Here is a 19660-nt window from a genome sequence, read left to right as displayed (position 1 = left end):
TTTAAAGACTTTTTTGATTATTGATCTCTAATTTAATTCCCTTGTGATCTGAGATCATACTTATGTGACTTGAATCCTTTAAAAAATTTTAAGATTTTTTTCTTTTGTGTCCTACAACATGGTCTATCATGTTAAATTCCATGTGCACTTGTAACTGTTCCGTTGGGTGGAGATTTCTATAAATGTAAATCAGGTCTGTTTTTGTTGAGGCAATTCTCCTGCCTCAGCCTCCTGAGTAGCTGGGATTACAGGTGTGTGCCACCATGCCTGGCTAGTTTTTGGATTTTTAGTAGAGATGGGGTTTCACCATGTTGACTGGTCTTGAACTCCTGACCTCAAGTGATCTGCCCTCCTCAACCTCACAAAGTGCTGGAATTACAGGCATGAGCCAGTGCACCTGGCCTGCCTACTTGTTCTGTCAATTGTTAGAGAGGAGTATTTAAGTGTCCAGTTGTAACTGTGGATTTACCTATTTTTCCTTGTAGTTTCTGCTTCATGTATTTTGAAGCTCTGTTACTAGGTGCATAAAGATTTAGGATGATTATTTCTTAGTGATTAACTGACCTCTTCAACATTATGAAATGACCTGCTTTATCCTTGGTGGTAGTCTTTGCTCTGAAATCTATTTTGATAAAAATATAGCTGTCTTTTGACTGTTGTTAGTTTGGAATGTCTTTTTCCATCCCTCTACATTTAATCTATTTGTATTTTTATATTTATTTATTTATTTATTTTTTCAAATTACAGCTTTTTTATTTTTATTTTTATTTTTATTTTTATTTTTTTTCTTTTCTTTTTTTTTTTTTCTTAAATTTATTTATTATTATTAAACTTCAAGTTGTAGGGTACATGTGCACAACGTGCAGGTTTGCTACATATGTATACTTGTGCCATGTTGGTGTGCTGCACCCATCAACTCGTCATTTACATAAGGTATAACTCCCAATGCAATCCCTCCCCCCTCCCCCCTCCCCATGATAGGCCCCGGTGTGTGATGTTCCCCTTCCCGAGTCCAAGTGATCTCATTGTTCAGTTCCCGCCTATGAGTGAGAACATGCGGTGTTTGGTTTTCTGTTCTTGTGATAGTTTGCTGAGAATGATGGTTTCCAGCTGCATCCATGTCCCTACAAAGGACACAAACTCAACCAAAACAGCATGGTACTGGTACCAAAACAGAGATATAGACCAATGGAACAGAACAGAGTCCTCAGAAATAATACCACACATCTACAGCCATCTGATCTTTGACAAACCTGAGAGAAACAAGAAATGGGGAAAGGATTCCCTATTTAATAAATGGTGCTGGGAAAATTGGCTAGCCATAAGTAGAAAGCTGAAACTGGATCCTTTCCTTACTCCTTATACGAAAATTAATTCAAGATGGATTAGAGACTTAAATGTTAGACCTAATACCATAAAAATCCTAGAGGAAAACCTAGGTAGTACCATTCAGGACATAGGCATGGGCAAAGACTTCATGTCTAAAACACCAAAAGCAACGGCAGCAAAAGCCAAAATTGACAAATGGGATCTCATTAAACTAAAGAGCTTCTGCACAGCAAAAGAAACTACCATCAGTGTATTTTTATATTTAAAATGCATTTCCTATAGGCACATATAGTTGGGTCCTGTCTATACATGTATATTTTGCAATGTGACAATATCTGTTAATTGCATTATTTAGACCATTTATGTTTGGTGTGATTATTAATATGATTAATCAAATATGATTGATATGATTGTTAATATAAGATAATTTAGGTTAGTCCATTATCTTGCTATTTGTTTTCTGTTTGTCCCATCTGTTCTTTAATTCCTTTTCCTACCTTTTCTGCTTTCTTTTGGATTAATTGAGCATTTTTAATAATTCAATTGTATCTTCTTTGTTGGCTTATTAGCTATATCTGGTGTTTTAGTGGTTGCGTTAGGAGATAAAAATATGTATCTTTAACTCATCACAGTCTTTTTTTTTTTGAGACAGAGTCTTGCTCTGTAACCCAGGCTGGTGTGCAGTGGTGCGATCTTGGCTCACTACAACCTCTGCGTCTTGGGTTCAAGAGATTCTCGTGCCCCAGCCTCCTGGGTAGCTGGAATTACAGGTGCATGCCACTAGGCCCAGCTCATTTTTGTATTTTTAATAGAGATGGGGTTTTGCCATGTTGGTCAGACTTGTCTCGAACTCCTGACCTCAGGTGATCCACCTACCTCAGCTTCCCAAAGTGCTGTTGTTACAGATGTGAGCCACTGCACTGGGCCTACTTTCAAGAGATTTTATACCATGTCACATTTAGTATAAGAAGCTTCCAGTAGTGTATTTTCATTTCCCTCTCTCAATCTTAGATTTTACTCCTTGCACTGTGGCTTGGAAATTCAAGTCCATAAGCTGGGGCAATTGTAGAATTTCCCTCATTTGTTTTGCATCTCTGAAGAAACATCGTCCTCTGTAGGCTGATGTCCAGTGTCTGATGAGACCATTATTTCATATATGTTGTCTTTTTTGGGATGGGTAATTTTAATTCAGGAGGGAGGGTAAATTCCGTCTCTGGTACTTCAGCTTACCCTGAAACAGAAGTGTCAGCTGAATCATCTTTTGCTTGGGCTGTTGTTCTTCATATACTGTTATTCTTGGCCCAGCCTAGCTCTACTGCTATGTATCTTTCACTTGGTTCCAGATCTGACAAGGTCTCTGCTTATATTTTTCAGTGGTTTCCCATTTTTCCCCCATATATGAAACAAACAAGTTTAGGACATTAGATTTCTGGGTGTAAGAAATATTCTTAAATGGAAGCTGGAGAAATAAAGATACTGTTAAAAATGTTACAAGTAAATACCTGTATAGCAATAAATTGTAATCGTATGTTAATTTGAAAGAATAAATACTGGCTTTCCTGTTGGTCGGATAACCCTTCAGTTTGTGTAGGAGTAGCAATAAGCTTACATCACAACTGCCGTCTCATTTGAGATTCAACAAAATAAGATACCAAAAGCTTAGTAATTTCTGGTGAAAAAAATATTATAGAAAATGTTGGCTCTGCGTGGTGACTCATGCCTGCAATTCCAGCCCTTTGGGAGGTTGAGGTGGGAGGATCACTTAAGCCCCAGAGGTTGAGGCTACAGTGAGCTATGATCATGCCACTGGACTTCAGCCTGGGTGACAGAACGAAACCCTATCTCTAAAAAAAAGAAAGAAAATCTCAATGATTTTTTTTTTCATGTTTATCTGTGAGATGTTAGTCAGATGCATTGAAATTAAATGTCCATCTGTAATCTCAAAATGAATGACCTTATCTGGGAGAAAAGAGTAATATGTACACATAAATAAAAATCTGATGATATTTTATTTTATTGTATTGTATTTTTTGATGGAGTCTCACTCTCTTGCCCAGACTGGAGTGCAGTGGCATGATCTTGGCTCACTGCAACCTCTGCCTCCCAGGTTCAAGCGATTCTCCTGCCTCAGTCTCCCGAGTAGCTGGGATTACAGGTACACACCATGAAGCCCAGCTAATTTTTTGTATTTTTAGTAGAGATAGGGTTTCATCATGTTGGCCAGGCTGGTCTTGAACTCCTGACCTCATATGATCTGCCCGCCTCGACCTCCCAAAGTGCTGGGATTACAGGTGTAAGCCACTGTGCCTGGCCCTGATGATATTTTATATCTTGAGAGTTTATTTATATTTTAATGCTGTAGTTGTCTGTTATTCCTTATCTACCTTTGTGGTATTGTCCCCAGAAGGTAGTGTTTTTCTCCTATAATTTATGTAAACATTTCTGTGTTAAAAATTTACTGAGTACCTTCTATATACCAGGCATTGTGCTAGATGAGTTGAGCATACAAGGTCCATGCTTATTTCTCTGATCTACTTGTTTTCCATCATTCCACACCACATCTCCTCTGGAAGTGCAATGCTATATTGGCATCTCTTAGGAAATGTTATTCTTTTTCATCCCATGGTGCTTTCATATATGCTGTTTTCTCTGTTCATCTTTCTCCTTTGTTGATCTGTTTGAAACTCAATTGATCATTTCTTTAAGACATCTTCCTCCCTAGAACTTAAAGTATTAAAAAAAAAAAAAAAAAAAAAAAAAAAAAAAGACGTCTTCCCTGAAAACCACAGGCTAAGTTAGATATCTTCTTCTGTGTTCCCACAGCCCCTATCTCTTCACAGCCATTAGCACACTAAATGCAAAGATCTGTTCCACTGCCTGTTTTCCCATCAGACTGCTGGAGTGCAGCATTTTATATGATTTTATCTCTTAATACTTAGCACAGGGCTGGCCCAGAGTAGGAATGCAGCACACAAAAATGTGTCCTTGGCTGTTTGATTGTGTGATCTTAGATAAGTTGTTTGGCCTACCCAGCATTTCAGAGCTCCTAGGTTCTCTTACTACTCTGCAGCCATGCTGTCAGACTTCTCTAACCTGCCTCTTCTAACCTTGTAGCTGCTCTATAGGTGGTCTTTAATAGCATGTCCTGTTAGGCCCTGGGAGACCTGGTTTTTGCCTGGTAGCCTAGTGAGCCTATCACATGAAGCCTCGGCCAGATTATTTTTGCAGCAATGGCTCAGGGTTTGATAATGACATCAGATTACAAAATGAAGACCTCTACCTCACTGTAGTTCCAGATAAGTGCTAGTGGGAACCAGAAGGAAGCTACTTAAAGAGACAATTCACAGTTCCAGGTCACACACTATCTTTAGGAAGGGCCACTTTGGAAGGATTTCATAGCTGCCTTGGAGCGCTGTCATCCAGAGTAGACAAATAAGAAGCTGGGTTTTGTGATGCCTTTTCTCATTCTGTCAGTCACTCCTTTCTATGTGCTACCACATTACCTTATATATCCCTGTGACCTAGCATTTATCACACTATATTATATTCATTTGTTTCCTTGTATATTCCCCTCTCTAGAAGAGAGCCCTTGAGGATGGAGTTCATGCAGATTCACCTCTGTGCTGGTTAACTCATCCTTTACCTGCTAGAGTAGAAGCCAATACAAGCTTAGTGAATGAATGAATAAATGAATGGTGATAATAATCATAAATGATTTTTTTTACAATTACAGTATGCTAGGAGCTTCCCTTTACTACATTTTTGTGATGTGAAAACTCTGATTTTCATCATTTTGGTGGTGAAAAAAATGAGGCACAAAAGATTAAGTAATTTGCCCATGGTCTTACATCTAGTAAGTGGCAAATTGCAAATTCAAATCAAGACACCTGGTTTCAAAGTTCACATTCTTTTTTTTTGTTTTTTTTTTTTTTTGTTTGTTTTTTGAGGCAGGATCTTCTCTATCACTCAGGGTGGAGTACAGTGGCACAATCGTGGCTCATTCTAGCCTCAACTCCAGGTGATCCTCCCACCTCAACCTCCCAAGTAGCTGGGACTACAGGTGCGTGCCATCACACACAGCTAATTTTGTTTATTTTTTGTAAAGACGAGGTCTCACTTTGTTGCCCAGGCTGGTCTTGAACTCCTGGCCTCAAACGATCCTCCTGCCTTGGCCTCCCAAAGTATTAGGATTATAGGTGTGAGCCACCATGCTTGGCCAAAGCTCACATTCTTAACCACTGTGCTATATCTGACTGGCTGACTAAAGGCTAAGTGACCAACTAACAGCTGTGTGAAGCAGGGGCAAAGAAAGTACTGGCAACCTTCCTGCCAGACCTCATTCTCTTGAGATGTGGATTTGAAACCACAAAAGTAGATGAGGGCTTCGTCTGGAGGCACCACAGGTCCACTATGGGAAAAGATACTGATTTAGGAATCAATTTACTATTACTTATTCCTTTCCTGGCAAGAGAAAAGATTGGCCAAGGCCAAGTGTTTGCCTTGGCACATCCCTGGATGTATTGCTATAGCTCAAGTGCTAGGGAGTAATACTGTTCCTTCTGCCTGGTATGCCCTTCCCCTAAATGTCCACATGGGTCGCACCTTTTATTTCATTTTCTGCTCAAATATCACTTCATCGGAGAGGCCTTCCCTGATCTGACCTCATACAATATAGGACTATTTTTTATCCCCTTAACCCATTATGGCTTAATTGTTTTTCATTATACTTTTCACCATCTGACATATAATTATTTGTTTATAGTGTTTTACATGGTCTCTCTCCACCAGAATATAAGCACCATGGGATCTGTGACTCTGTTTTGTGTGTTGTTGTATCTTTACCTTCTAGAGTGGTGCCTGGCAAGTAGTAGCCGCTCAATAAACGTTTTTTCCCCCTAATGAATATATTATTGTGGCGTTTGAGACCACTTGTTTTCAAGGACCTTTGTCATTTGGTGTCAGCAATACCTCATTCTCCTTGACCGTATATATAACTCTCGAACTCCAGACCAACTAGAGTCAGTGTTCTCTGAGCATGCTTCACATCTTACAGCTCTTTGTCTTTGTTCATGATTCTTTCTTCTGGCAGATCTGCATCTCTGTCCATCCAGATTCTGACCAGTCCTTAATATTTACCCCTTTTTGAATGAAGGTACATATAAAGAAAAAATTACTACTGAGTTTGTATTAAATCCTAGGCATCTTCAAACACATTAACTCATTTAATTCAACAACTCTGGGAGACAGATATTGCTAAATTGTAAGCTACATGGGAGTAGGGATCTCCCTCTTGATCATTGCTCTATTCCCAGTGCGTGGTCTCAGAATAGAACGAAATAAATGCTTGTCGAATAGCAAAATGAATACTTTACAGAAGGGGAAATTGAGGTTTATAATGGTTAAGTGATTTACACAAGCTAGTTCATGGCAGATAGGATAGGCAAGGTCTTCCAGGTTCAAATTAGTGTTTTTTGTAATATATCCTAAAACAAAAAATCAGTGTTCTAAATTGCCAGTGGTTTGGCAGTCTTTACTAACTTTAGTTTTTGTAGCTACCTCAGAATAAAATGGGAGGTTTTATTGATTTTTACATGAAAATTGTTCTCAAACATAAAAGGTCCATTCCTATCTATAAAACATAGTGTGGAGACCAGGGTATATCTTTGCTACCCAAGATGCTAACTGGACATCAGTTTCTGGGATTCTTTGTGGATATGTGTCATAAGTACTTTTTAATTTTTTTATACCTTCCCCCTTTACCTCCATAAGAAGTCTGTGGGGGTAAGTGATACTTTTAGTGAGAAAACATAAATACTGATAAGATGGACAAGAAGTGATCCAGGACCCACAGATTGCCATCATTTGTTCATTTGAAGAAGATACTAGAGGTTGTATTTATATTGTACTTATTTTTAACTCATTGTTTAATTTTTATGTATGTTTTACAGTCTATCTAATGTTAGTAAATGAATCTAATTTATAAACACATATACATATATTGGCAATGTGTGTACAAAGCTTTTTTACAGGTAGATTATGTCATTAAAAAGATTGGAGATGGCCAGGCCTGGTGGCTCACGCCTGTAATCCCAGCACTTTGGGAGGCCGAAGTGGGCGGATCACGAGGTCGGGAGATCGAGACCATCCTGGCCAACATGGTGAAATGTTGTTTCTACTAAAAATACAAAAATTAGCTAGGCATGGTGGCATTTGCCTGTAATCCCAGCTACTCGGGAGGCTGAGGCAGGAGAATCGCTTGAACCTGGGAGGCGGAGGTTGCAGTGAGCTGAGATTGCACCAATGCACTCCAGCCTGGCGACATAGTGAGAGTACATGTCAAAAAAAAAAAAAAAAAAAAAAAAAAAAAAAAAAAAGATAGAGTTAAGTCACCCTGTATGTCTCTCTTATGAAGGATGGTTTGTTGTGTAGAACTCCAGGGGTTAGCCTTCTCTGATTGGGTGTAGCATTGTTTGTCATTTTGCCCAGAGATGTAGTCTTTGATCTGGCTAAGGGCCACATGGACAGGCTCAGGGAATGGGAGACTTATGACGTTAGGACATTGGCTCTCGCTTGCATGTCCTACTGGGATTTGGACATATGAGTCATTTGGAGTCTGTATCTGTAGTAAGCTCTCTTTGCCAAATTCTGCAGCCTGTCACTGATAGCCACAGCTCTCTGTACTTGCTGTTGCCTTCTTCCTCACTCTGGCTCAGGGATTCTTCCCATTTTCTCTTTTGGAATGAGAAAACAGAACAAGACTTAACTTGTAGGTGCTTGAACCTTGTGGACAGGAAGCCCTGGTATATCAGCTGGTCTTTTGAATGAGATCTTCATGCTGGAACTCAGGGTTGCTATCTGAGATACAGATGTTATAGAGGATGCAGCTCATCCTGGCTCGTTTTGTTCAGACTATAGTGACTCCAGGTGGACACCATACTGCCAAACGCTACCTAGATAGGGCATCTGCCTAGGTAACAGAATGATATATACAGATAAAAACAACAACAACAATAGACAAACCAAAACCATCTTAAGGTTCCCCTACAACTTAGCTATATAGGAGCTGATTATTCTAGAGTCCATCTTCAGTGGAGTGTATTGGCCCCCTTAGAGACCGTGTGCCTCACTTAATGCAGTGCTTAGAGCAGTGGTTCTCAGCTAGGGACAGTTTTTCTCTTCCATAGGACATTGAACAATATCTGGAGACATTTTTTAATTGTCATGATTGGCAGCATGTTACTGGCATCTATGTCGTTAAACATCCTGCAATGCATAGGACAGCCTCCACAATGAAGAATTATCTCATCTCAAATGTCATTGGTGCAGAGGCTCAGAAACCCTCGTCTAGAGTGACTTCTGCCTGTCACCACTGTGGTGTAGGGTGCTGATAGGGGAGTTTCTGCATGCCAAGATTCTATGCCCAGACTTGTATCAAGGCATCCTCCCAGTAGACAAAAGGCCCTTGATGCACTGCTGGCCTCAGGCCTTCTAGCAATAAAAAAGTAGCCTTCTTTCCACTATACTCCAGGCAGAAAGGCCCCTTTGTGCTGGATGAGGTCGAGTTCCCTTGGCAGCAGTGGCAGGAATATGTTGTTCTCTGCACTTTACAGGCTAGCACTTGTCTGTCTGCCTCATATCTGTGTGTCACTCTCTTATGCCTTCATTACCTGACACTCCAGACCATAGTAAATGATAACATCTGCAATGCATTAGGATATATATTCATTTTCAGGAATAATACATTCTAGTCCGTTTAACTTCCCTCAGCATTTTTTTTTTTTTTTTTTTTGAGTCAAGGTCTTGCTCTGTCACCCAGGCTGGAGTACAGTGTTGCAATCTCGGCTCACTGCAACCTCTGTCTTCCAGGCTTAAGTGATCCTCTCACCTCAGCCTCCTGAGTAGCTAGGACTATAGCATGTACTACCACACCTGCCTAATTTTTTGGTATTTTTTTTAGACATGGGTTTTGTCTTGTTTCCCAGGTTGGCCTTGAATTCCTGGGCTCAAGCAATCTACCTGTCTCAGCCTCCCTATGTGCTGGGATTATAGGCATGAGCCACCAAGTCCATCCCTCAACACCTTTTTTTTTTTTTGAGGCAGAGTTTTGCTCTGTTGCCCAGGCTGGAATGCAGTGGTGAGATCTCAGCTCACTGCAACCTCCGCCTCCTGGGTTCAAGTGATCCTTCCACCTCAGCCTCCCAAGTAGCTGGGATTACAGGCATGTGACACCATGCCTGGCTAATTTTTGTATTTTTAGTAGAGACAAGGTTTCACCATGTTGGCCAGGGTGGTCTCAAACTCTCCTGACCTCAAAGTGATCCACCCACCTCGGCCTCCCAAAGTACTGGGATTACAGGTGTGAGCTACCTTTTTTTTTTTTTTTTCTTTTTTTTTTTTTGAGACAACCTCAGTCTGTCGCCAGGCTGGAGTGCAGTGGCACGGTCTTAGCTCACTGCAAGCTCTGCCTCCTGGGTTCAAGTGATTCTCATGCTTTAGCCTCCCAAGTAGTTGGGATCACAGGCACGCGCCACCCCTCAACACTAATTTAATCCCAGCTCTGTCATCCTTCTTTTCTCAACGATATGTCTTGGAAATTAATTTATCTTTTTCTTCCAACATATTCTAGTCTGGGAATTAGAAATTTAACCAAGCACTGACTAAGCACCCTTCACTTAAGCTTCTAGTGTCTTGTCTTCTAGGATACATTCCTGGACACACTGTGTCTGCCTCATTTCCTTCCCCTGCCACCTTTCCCTTCTCACCTGCCATGCCTCTGCAAATAGTCTAATCTTCCCCCAAAGGCACTCAGCTTCAGAGCTTTCCTTCTGAACTCCAGCATCTTCTTGAGGACATTAAGAAATTGGAGCATTTTTGCCTTGAACTTTATTTTATTCAGGTTGTCTTTCTGATTATCTGCTTTGCATCCCATGCGGGGCTGAGAGGAATGCCTGATTTTGTTTGTTTTGTTTTGTTTTGTTTTGTTTGTTTTTGAGACAGGGTCTCGTTCTGCTGCCCAGGCTGGAGTGCAGTGGTGCAGTCATGGCTCACTGCAACCTTGAACTCCTGGGCTCAAGTTATCCTCCCACTTTAGCCTCCTAAGTAGCTGGGACTACAGGCATTTGCCATTATGCCTGGCTAATTTTTTTTATTTTTCTTTTGTAGAGTTGGGGTCTTGCTGTGTTGCTTAGGTTCATCTCAAATTCCTGGCCTCAAGTGATCCTCCTGCCTCAGCCTCCCAAAGTGCTGGGATTATAGGCATGAGCCACCATGTCTGACCAAATGCCTGTTTTTTGACAAGCATTTCAGAAGTTACTTATCCATGTGAGCTGTATATTTTTCTAAGGAGGTTTTGTTGTTGTTTTGAGGCCCACATCAAATCATGTTTGGAACTCCTCATTTAGAGTAGTTCTTATTGATGCCACTGTATATGAAGCTCTTAGTTCAGAAACAATGGATGAGCAAAATGAATAGGACATATTCCATGCCTTCAATGTTTTCTGCCTATTAGAGGGAAATTAGACCAGGTCTGGTGGCTCATGCCTATAATCTTATCACTTCGGGAGGCTGAGGCTGGAGGATTGCCAGAGACCAGGAGTTCTAGACCAGCCTTGGCAACATAGGGAGACCCTATCTCTACAACAAGTAAAAGAATTTGACCAGGCACAGTGGCTCACATCTGTAATCCCAGCACTTTGTGAGGCTGAGGTGGGAGGATTGCTTGAGGTCAGGAGTCTGAGACTAACCTGGACAACATGGAGAAACCCTATCTGTACTGAAAATACAGAAATTCGCTGGGTGTGGTGGCATGTGTCTGTAATTCCAGCTACTCCAGAGGCTGAGGCAGGAGAATCACATGAACCTGGGAGGCAGAGGCTGCAGTGAGCTGAGATCACACCACTGCACTCCAGCCTAGGTGACAGAGCAAGACTCTTTTTCAAAAAAATAAAGACAAAAACAAAAACAAAAAAAAGAGTTAGCCTGGCATGGTAGTAGTACATGCCTGTAGTCTTAGCTACTCAGGAGGCTGAGGCAGGAGGATCTCTTGAGCCCAGGAGTTCAAGGCTGCAGTGAGTTGTGACCATGTCACTGCACTCAAGCCTCGGTGGCAGAGCAAGACCTGTCTCTGTCTTTTTTTTTTTTTTTTTTTTTTTGAGATGGAGTCTCACTCTGTCACCCAGGCTGGAGTGTGATGGTGTGATCTCAGCTCACTGCAACCTCCACCTCCTGGGTTCAAGTGATTCTCCTACCTCAGCCTCCCAAGTAGCTGGGACTACAGGTGCGCACCACCACGCCCAGCTAATTTTTTTGTATTTTTAGTAGAGACGGGGTTTCATCATGTTGGCCAGGATGGTCTCTATCTCCTGACCTCATCATCTGCCCACCTCAGCCTCCCAAAGTGTTGGGATTACAGGTGTTGAGCCACTGCCCCTGACCAAGACCTGTCTCTTCAAAGAAAAAAGATACGGATCTTACGAGAGGACAGTGATGAATCTCAGCATATCATTCAACTTCAAAACCTTTTTGGCTTCTTGCTGCTTACAGCAGTAGTTTTCAAACTTGAAGAATGTACAAATTCCTTTTAAGGTAAATAATTCATCTTGGACCTGCAGTGCTGACTTAAATTATTTTTTATTATAATGTTATTTAAGTATATACAAACATAAAACAAAGTTTAAGTCACTGTATAAAATTTGTATATAAGTGTAAACAAAAACAGGTTTATACTTTAAGTAAAAATAAACTTCAGATCCAATAAAATTATGCTTTTTGGCTGAAAATCAGTTGTTTCCAGGCTCTTTTAAGTTCAGCATGTCTGTATTGCTGGGTACCATGTGATGACTCATTTCTCCCACCATTTTTCTTTATTTAAGCTACATGAAACTTTGATTCATGATCTCATTTGACCTTCACTGGGCTGGAATGTATTCCTTGTGTATTTTGTATTAAGTCACTTCTATTCCTTCATAATTGACTTTTAACAAAGTATAGAGATAAATTTGCTTTCTGTATGTTTAAACACAATACAGATATAAAAAATTATTATTATTGTTGTTATTATTATTATTTTTGAGACAGAGTCTCATTCTGTTGCCCATGCTGAACTGCAAGGCATGATCTTGGCTCACTGCAACCTCCACCTCCTGAGTTCAAGCAATTCTCCTACCTCAGCCTCCTGAGTAGCTGGGATTATAGGCGCCCGCCACCACGCTCAGTTAATTTTTGTACTTTTAGTAGAGATGGGGTTTCACCATGTTGGTCAGGCTGGTCTCGAACTCCTGATCTCAGGTGATCCACCCACCTCGGCCTCCCAAAGTGCTGGGATTACAGGCATGAGCCACCATACCCGGCCTAAAAATTGTTTTAAAAGGCTGCTTTTTATGACTATTCATTAAAAACATCACATTATAATATTGAGGAATCAGTAGTTCTAGTGCTCCATGTGTGGTGATGATGCAATTTGCCATGTTGCAAATGACCACTCAGTTGTTTCAGTTAGAGTTGGTTCCTGTTTTGACAGAAAATCCTTTCAATCTGATACAAGCAAAAGGGAAAATGTACTTGTTGCACAAAACTGAAATATCTATGAATAGGGATTTCTACAGGCATGATCTGACTCAGGGCTTAAATTATATCAGCTGGATTTTTTTTTTCTTTTCTTTTTTTTTTGAGACAGGGTCTCACTCTGTTGCCCAAGCTGGAGTGCAATGGCACGATCGCAGCTTATTGCAAGCTTGACCTTCCAGGCTCAAGCCATCCTCCCACCTCAGCCTCCTGAATAGCTGGGACCACAGACTCACATCACCACATCTGGCTAATTTATTTTTTTTATTTTTTGTAGATATGTGGTCTCTCTGTGTTGCCCAGGCTGATCTCAAACCCCTGAGCTCAAGTGATCCTCCCGCCTCAGTCTCCCAAAGTGCTGGGATGACAGGTGTGAGTCACTGTGCATGACCTGTCATCTGGATCTTGACTCAGCTTTTCCTCTGTAGGAAGGCTTCCAGCAGCATCATACAACCTCCCCCCAAACACACACACACACATACATGCTTAGAACATGAATGATGGAGCCAGACTGCCTTAGACCAAATCTTGGCTTTCCCAATTCCTAGCTGGGTAACTCTGGGAAAGTTATATAACCTTTCCGTGCTTTAGTTTCTTCATCCTTAAAATGGGGATAAAATGGGATATCTACTTCATATGAAAATGATGAAGATTAGTGAGTTAATATATGTGAGGTACTTAGAACAATACTCTCATAGAGTAAGCTATGTAAGAGATGGCTTCTATTACTATTATTATTATTATTGTTGTTATTAACATTATAGTGCAGGATCATTTTATCCCAGACACCAGTATAGTGGAAGAGCAAGCATATCCCCTATAGGCCAAACAAAAATTTTAGAATTCAGTTTCTTCAGCCTTGACTTATGTACTCATCCCTGAACTAAGCAGTATGGGCAGAAAGATGGAAGATATTGATTGGTTTAGCTTGGGTTACATACTCTATTTTTAGAGGTTGATTTAGCTTTACTTGAAGCATATTAGCTGAGAGCAAGGGAGGAGTGGTTCTGTTAATACAAATTCAGAATACTGTTGTCACCAAAAAGGGAAGTGGATGCTTGGTGGCAAAAGTGACCCATGTTCATTATAGTGCTATCAGATAGATCATAATAGGTGATCCTGTGATACTACATTAGTCTCTCTGGGGATGCACCAATTGGGACAGTTCTTGGTGGTTTATATCTTTTAGTGGGTAATATTTGTCTTAAAAATTTGAATTGCAATTATGAATGTATATTTTGTGTAAAAACATCAGTTTGACCTCTGGGTTCTTTTGTATTAAAATTTAAATTTGAGATATTTTATTGTTATGAAGTACATTATGTCCTAAAATTCCAGGGAAATACAGTTGAGCCTTAACAACACAGGGCTTAGGGGTGCTGACTAAACCTTTTCCCCCATATAGTCAGAAATCCACTTATAACTTTTGACTCCCTCAAAATTGAACTATTAATGGCCTACTGTTGACCAGAGCCTTACCAATAACATAAACAGCCTATTAGCACATATTTTATATGTTATATGCATTATATACTGTATTCTTGCAACAAAGTAACAGAAAAGGAAATGTTATTAAGATAATCATAAGGAAGAGAAAACATATTTACAGTTTATTAAGTGGAAGTGGATCATCATAAAGGTTTTCATCCTCATCTTCACATTGAGTGGGCTGAGGAGGAGGATGAAGAAGAGAGGTTAGTTTTGCTGTCTCAGGGGTGGCAGAAGCAGAAAAGATAGAGAAGGTAGGAAGGGAGGCAGGAGAAGCAGACACACTCAGTATACCTTTTATGGAAAAAAAAATCCATGTATAAAATTCATGTATAAATGGACCCAGGCAGTTAAAACCTGCATTGTTTAAAGGTGAACTGTGTCATTGTAATAACTATTTTGCATCAACACACATATAAACACAAATGCAACATGAGCACTGAAGTTGAGAGCCTGTATTCTTATATATCTAGATGATCCAGAATATACTTGTGTTCTTTACTTTTAGCTTATTTCCAAAATATAAATATAGAATCAAAACACTTCAATAGTAAATTACCTTTTTTTTTTTTTTTGAGATGGAGTCTTGCTCTGTCACTCAGGCGGAAGTGCAGTGATGCGATCTCGGCTCACTGCAACCTCTGCTTCCCAAGTTCAAGCGATTTTCCTGCCTCAGCCTCCCGAGTAGCTGGGACTACAGGCATGTGCCACCATGCCTGGCTAATTTTTGTATTTTTAATAGAGATGAGGTTTCACCATGTTGAGCTCAGATGATCCACCTGCCTTGGCCTCCCAAAGTGCTGGGATTACAGTTGTGAACCACTGCCTGGCTGTAAATTATCTTTTTAAAATTTGTTTTGCAACAGTCTCACTCTGTCACCCAGGCTAGAGTGCAGTGGCATGATCATGGCTCACTGCAGCCTCAATCTCCCAGGCTCAAGTGATCCTCCCACCTCAGCCTCCTGAGTAGCTGGGACTCTAGGTGTGCACCACCACACCTGGCTAATTAAAAAAAATTTTTTTAATAGAGACAGGGTCACACTGTATTGCCCAGGCTGGTCTTGAATTCTGGAGTTCAAGCGATCTCCCACCTTGGCCTCTCAAAGTGCTGGGATTACAGGTATGAGCTACCGCTCCCGGCCTATATTAAATTATCTTTACCAGTGCTGTCTAATAGAAGTTTCTACAGTGATGGAAATGTTCTATAGTTTATGCTGTCCAATATGGTAGCCATTAGCCACATCTAGCTATTGGGCACTTGAAGTGTGGCTAGTGCCATTGAGGAACTGAATTCTTAATTTATTTAATTTTAATAAATTTAAATTTAAATATCCACTGTGGCTGCTGGCTACTACTGCTTGGACAGTGCAACTCTGAATAGCATCAAATAAGAGAATGGCTATAAAGTGCCCAGTGTGCTCTATACTAAACACACAATAGATGTGAGAGGAGGAGAAGTCTATAGATTCTGTCTTGAAAAGGGTTGGGCCTCACCTAACTGGCCAGAGCAATCTGAGTTAGGCTTATCCCAGGACAATACTAGTAGCTATCTTAGCATGGTAGTCAAGACCCTTTGTGACGTGGCTTCAACTTTCTTCTGCTACTACCTGCCATATATTCTATATTCTAGACCAGGGGTCTCCAACCCCTGGACCATGGATCCGTATCAGTCCATGGCCCGTTAGGGACTGGGCTGCACAGCAGGAGATGAGTGGTGGGTGAGGGAGCATTACTGCCTGAACTCCACCTTTTGTCAGATCAGCAGTGGCATTAGATCCTTATAGGAGTGCGAACCCTATTGTGAACTGCACGTGTGAGGGATCTAGGTTACATGCTTCTTATGAGAATCTAACTAATGTCTGATGATCTAAGTGGAACAGTTTCATCCTGAAACCATCTCCCTGCCCAGGTCTGTGGAAGAATCATCTTCCATGAAACCAGTCCCTCATGCCAAAAAGGTTGGGGACTGCTGTTTCACGCACATCAAATTTCACATCTTTTCTTTTGCACCTGTCTTCATTCTGTATTGAGTGCCCTCCTCCCCTCACACTCATGAAATATTTCAGATAAGCTTCTACTAATCCTTTATGTTGCAATATATCATCTTCTCTGAGGCTGTACCTGATCCCCTAGGCAGTTATTTCCTTTCTTCTCTGTGCTCTATGTATTTTTCTTTATCAGAATCTGTGCTTCACTTATGCTGTTTAGCTTTTGATCTCTTCCACTGGATTGGGAACTAACTTCCTCCAGGCTTGGCACTAACTAGTCCACTTATGAATGCTCAGTTGAATAGCTGGATAGATGAATGGATGGATAGTTGATTCTCAAGCCTGGTCACAACAGTTTAAAAATATGCCAAAATCAAATTTATTGAGTTATAATTTACATAAAAGAAGATACACCTATTTTAAATGTACAGTTTGATGCATTTTGACAGGTGTTATCATTTGTGTAACCACCACCACATTCAAAATATAGAATATATCCATCACCTTATAAAATTGCATTTATGATTTTTCCCTGGAGCTCCCTTCCTGGCTCCAGCTAACCGTTTATCTGCTTTCTATCACTATAGATTTGTCTTTTCTAGGATTTCATATAAATAAACTCACAGTGTATACTCCTTTCATACTTAGTATTTTATGGGACAGAGAGATATTAAACACACACGAATGTGGTAAATATTAAGGTCAATATGACAATAAATGCAAGCAGTGCTTGGCATTCTAGAGTTATGACTTTGCTTGTCTCTTTTCACAGTATACAATTGGACCGTGGATGAGGTGGTACAGTGGCTGATCACATATGTGGAGCTGCCTCAGTATGAGGAGACCTTCCGGAAGCTACAGCTCAGTGGCCATGCCATGCCAAGGTCAGGAGGGGACTGGGTTTTTCTCTCTTGAGGGTATGGAGAGTGGGCTGGAGTGGGCCTGCCTTCAGGTTGCTCTGGCCAGTTAAGTGAGGTTCTACCCTTTTCAGGGCAGCATCTATAGATCTTGCCTCTTCTCACATCTGTTTTGCACTTGCTATAAAGTATGATGGGCACTTTGCATCCACTCTGTTCTTTAATATTCCTGTCAATCCTGGGAATAGTACTAATAGCTGCCATTTACTGAGTGCTTAGGACATGCCAGACATTCTACTCAACACTATATACAGTATCTCATTTAATTCTTACATCAGTCCTGTAAGGTGGGTATTATTGTATATAGATGATGAAACTGTAACTTTTCTAAGGTCACAAACATGACTAGTTAGGGGCAAAACTGAGATTTGAATCTTGGTATACATCAAACCCTGTTGGTGTTTCTTTTTTTTTTTTTTTACTTCCCCATGCTCCAAGCAGCTGCCTCTTTTATCACCTGGGAGCCTCAGGGCTCTTTTAGCCTTCCCTGGGTTATCCATATACAGCTTATAATAAAAATGGTACAGAGGAGAGGTTGATTGCCATTGGCCCCAGCCTCATCTCTGGGATGACTCCAACAGCTGTTGTTTCATGACTCTTTGCCTCCTTTACACACTCAATATGGTAAGGCTTGGGCTGGGAATGGGGGGAGGAATGGAGTACTGCTTGGACTTCTTGTAATGTCAAACTAGTGCCATATGTCATTCAGTCATTAATCCATTTACTTATTCATCCAACAAATATTTACTGGGTACCTGCTCTGTGCCAAGCACTTGTACTGGGTGCTGGGGATAAAGATGACAACAACCTGCCCTTGCCCTCAAAGGGCTTACTATCTGGTAAGTGCTGATTATGTATAATCTGTCATCTTATTATGTAGGTGCATCTGGTTTTCAGCTTCAGCAAAGGGGAAAGGGGAAGGTGAAGCTGTTGGAATGCCCACACTTTGCAGTCTCCAGCCACAGAGCTACCGAGCACTGCTGTCCAGGCCTAGCTGAGCTGGCTGTTCCCTCCTCTGTTGCCTGCAGCCTCTTCTTCACAGCTTCTCCCTACTCTGGAGAGAGTAATAATCTTAATGTTTGTACCTCCCTTTATAGAGTGCTTTCCTACCTATTATTTCAGTTGATTCTCACAACTCTGGGAGGAAGAGTATCCCAACTTTTGGGTGAGCAAACTGAATCTCAAATATTTTATAATTTATCCAAGCTGGTAAGTGGCAGAGCTGGGATTTGAACCCAGGTCTGTCTTGTTCTAAATGCCTTGCTTTTTTTCACTGCATCTTCCTCTTGTGCCATGTGGTTAAAGATAGGTTTCCTTTCAATATTCAGTTTAGTTCTATTTTACAAAACTTCACTAAGCACCTACCATGTGCCATGCTCTTTGGTGGGCCCAGAGGACAAAGAGATGCATTAGACCAGACCCCTGACTTGAGGAACTCCATGTTTAATGGAGAAGTAGATGATTGGCCACTAAGATCCAGGATTTAGGTGTCTTTCTTGCTACCCATAGAAATAGCAATATTGCTTTGTGGATCCCCATACCATTTTCCTCATGGGGGATATCTTTGGCTTGGAATAAAACTGCAAAGCATAGAATAAGAAGTCAGTTCTCAGGTCATCGGTTCACGTAGCTTTTTTGTGGCTAGAATTAGAGCCAAGACCAGGTCCAGCCAGGCTGGGCACAGATGTAGGGGATGCCAAGCTGTGGCACCTTAGTGATAGCAGGAAGCATGGGGCCTTCAGTGCTTGGGGTGGAGTGAGGGTGGTTCTAGGCCCATCACTAGCTCACATGGTATAATGAGAATAATCTAGCAGATTTGAGTTCATTCTCTGGCTTTGCCACTTACTTGTTTGTGACTTTGGACAAGTTACTCAACTCTAAGTCTCCGTTTTCTTATCTAGAAAGTGGCACTAATAATGGAACTGAGTTCTTAAGGTTGTTGTGAGGACTGAATGAGGTATTGTATGTAAAGTATCAGACACACAGTAGTTGCTTAGTCAATGTTACCTCCTTTCTTATTTCTTTCATTGCTTACAAATAGATAGCATTCCAGTTCATAGGTGTCTTTGAGAAATAGACTGTAGAAAAGATGACAATGTTTATTCTCATTAGTCAGACAAACTGCAGCACATCTGGCAGAAGTGTTTTAAAGAGGAACCCCAAGAACTCCCAGGCTTATAGGAAGCATCTGATTTTATATAAGTTTACACAGTAGGAAACTGAGGTCCTGGGGGAGGAACAAAGCAACTTATGATCAGACAAGTGAGTCACTAGTAGAGCTGAAATGAGAAGACAGATCTCCTGACCATTCCCACTCCCCATCACAGTGCCTCACTGCCTGTCTTATTGGTGGGCTTGATTGCTTTCCAAGGCCAG

At 40.9% G+C, this 19660-nt stretch overlaps 1 protein-coding gene across 3 annotated transcripts in view; it reads left to right on the top strand.

The window, feature by feature from the left end:
* The window catches only part of STIM1 (stromal interaction molecule 1), a 214824-nt gene that overhangs the window by 162870 nt on the left and 32294 nt on the right, over positions 1-19660 (top strand). For all 3 annotated transcript variants that reach the window (XM_008019954.3, XM_008019953.3, XM_008019955.3), the window contains exon 4: positions 17140-17251. In XM_008019954.3, the coding sequence (XP_008018145.1) occupies positions 17140-17251 (112 nt within the window). The remainder of the gene's footprint in view (positions 1-17139; positions 17252-19660) is intronic.

The sequence above is a fragment of the Chlorocebus sabaeus genome, chromosome 1 (assembly GCF_047675955.1).
Source record: "Chlorocebus sabaeus isolate Y175 chromosome 1, mChlSab1.0.hap1, whole genome shotgun sequence".
NCBI classification, from domain to species: Eukaryota; Metazoa; Chordata; class Mammalia; order Primates; family Cercopithecidae; genus Chlorocebus; species Chlorocebus sabaeus.
This window is presented reverse-complemented; position numbering and strand designations above follow the sequence as displayed.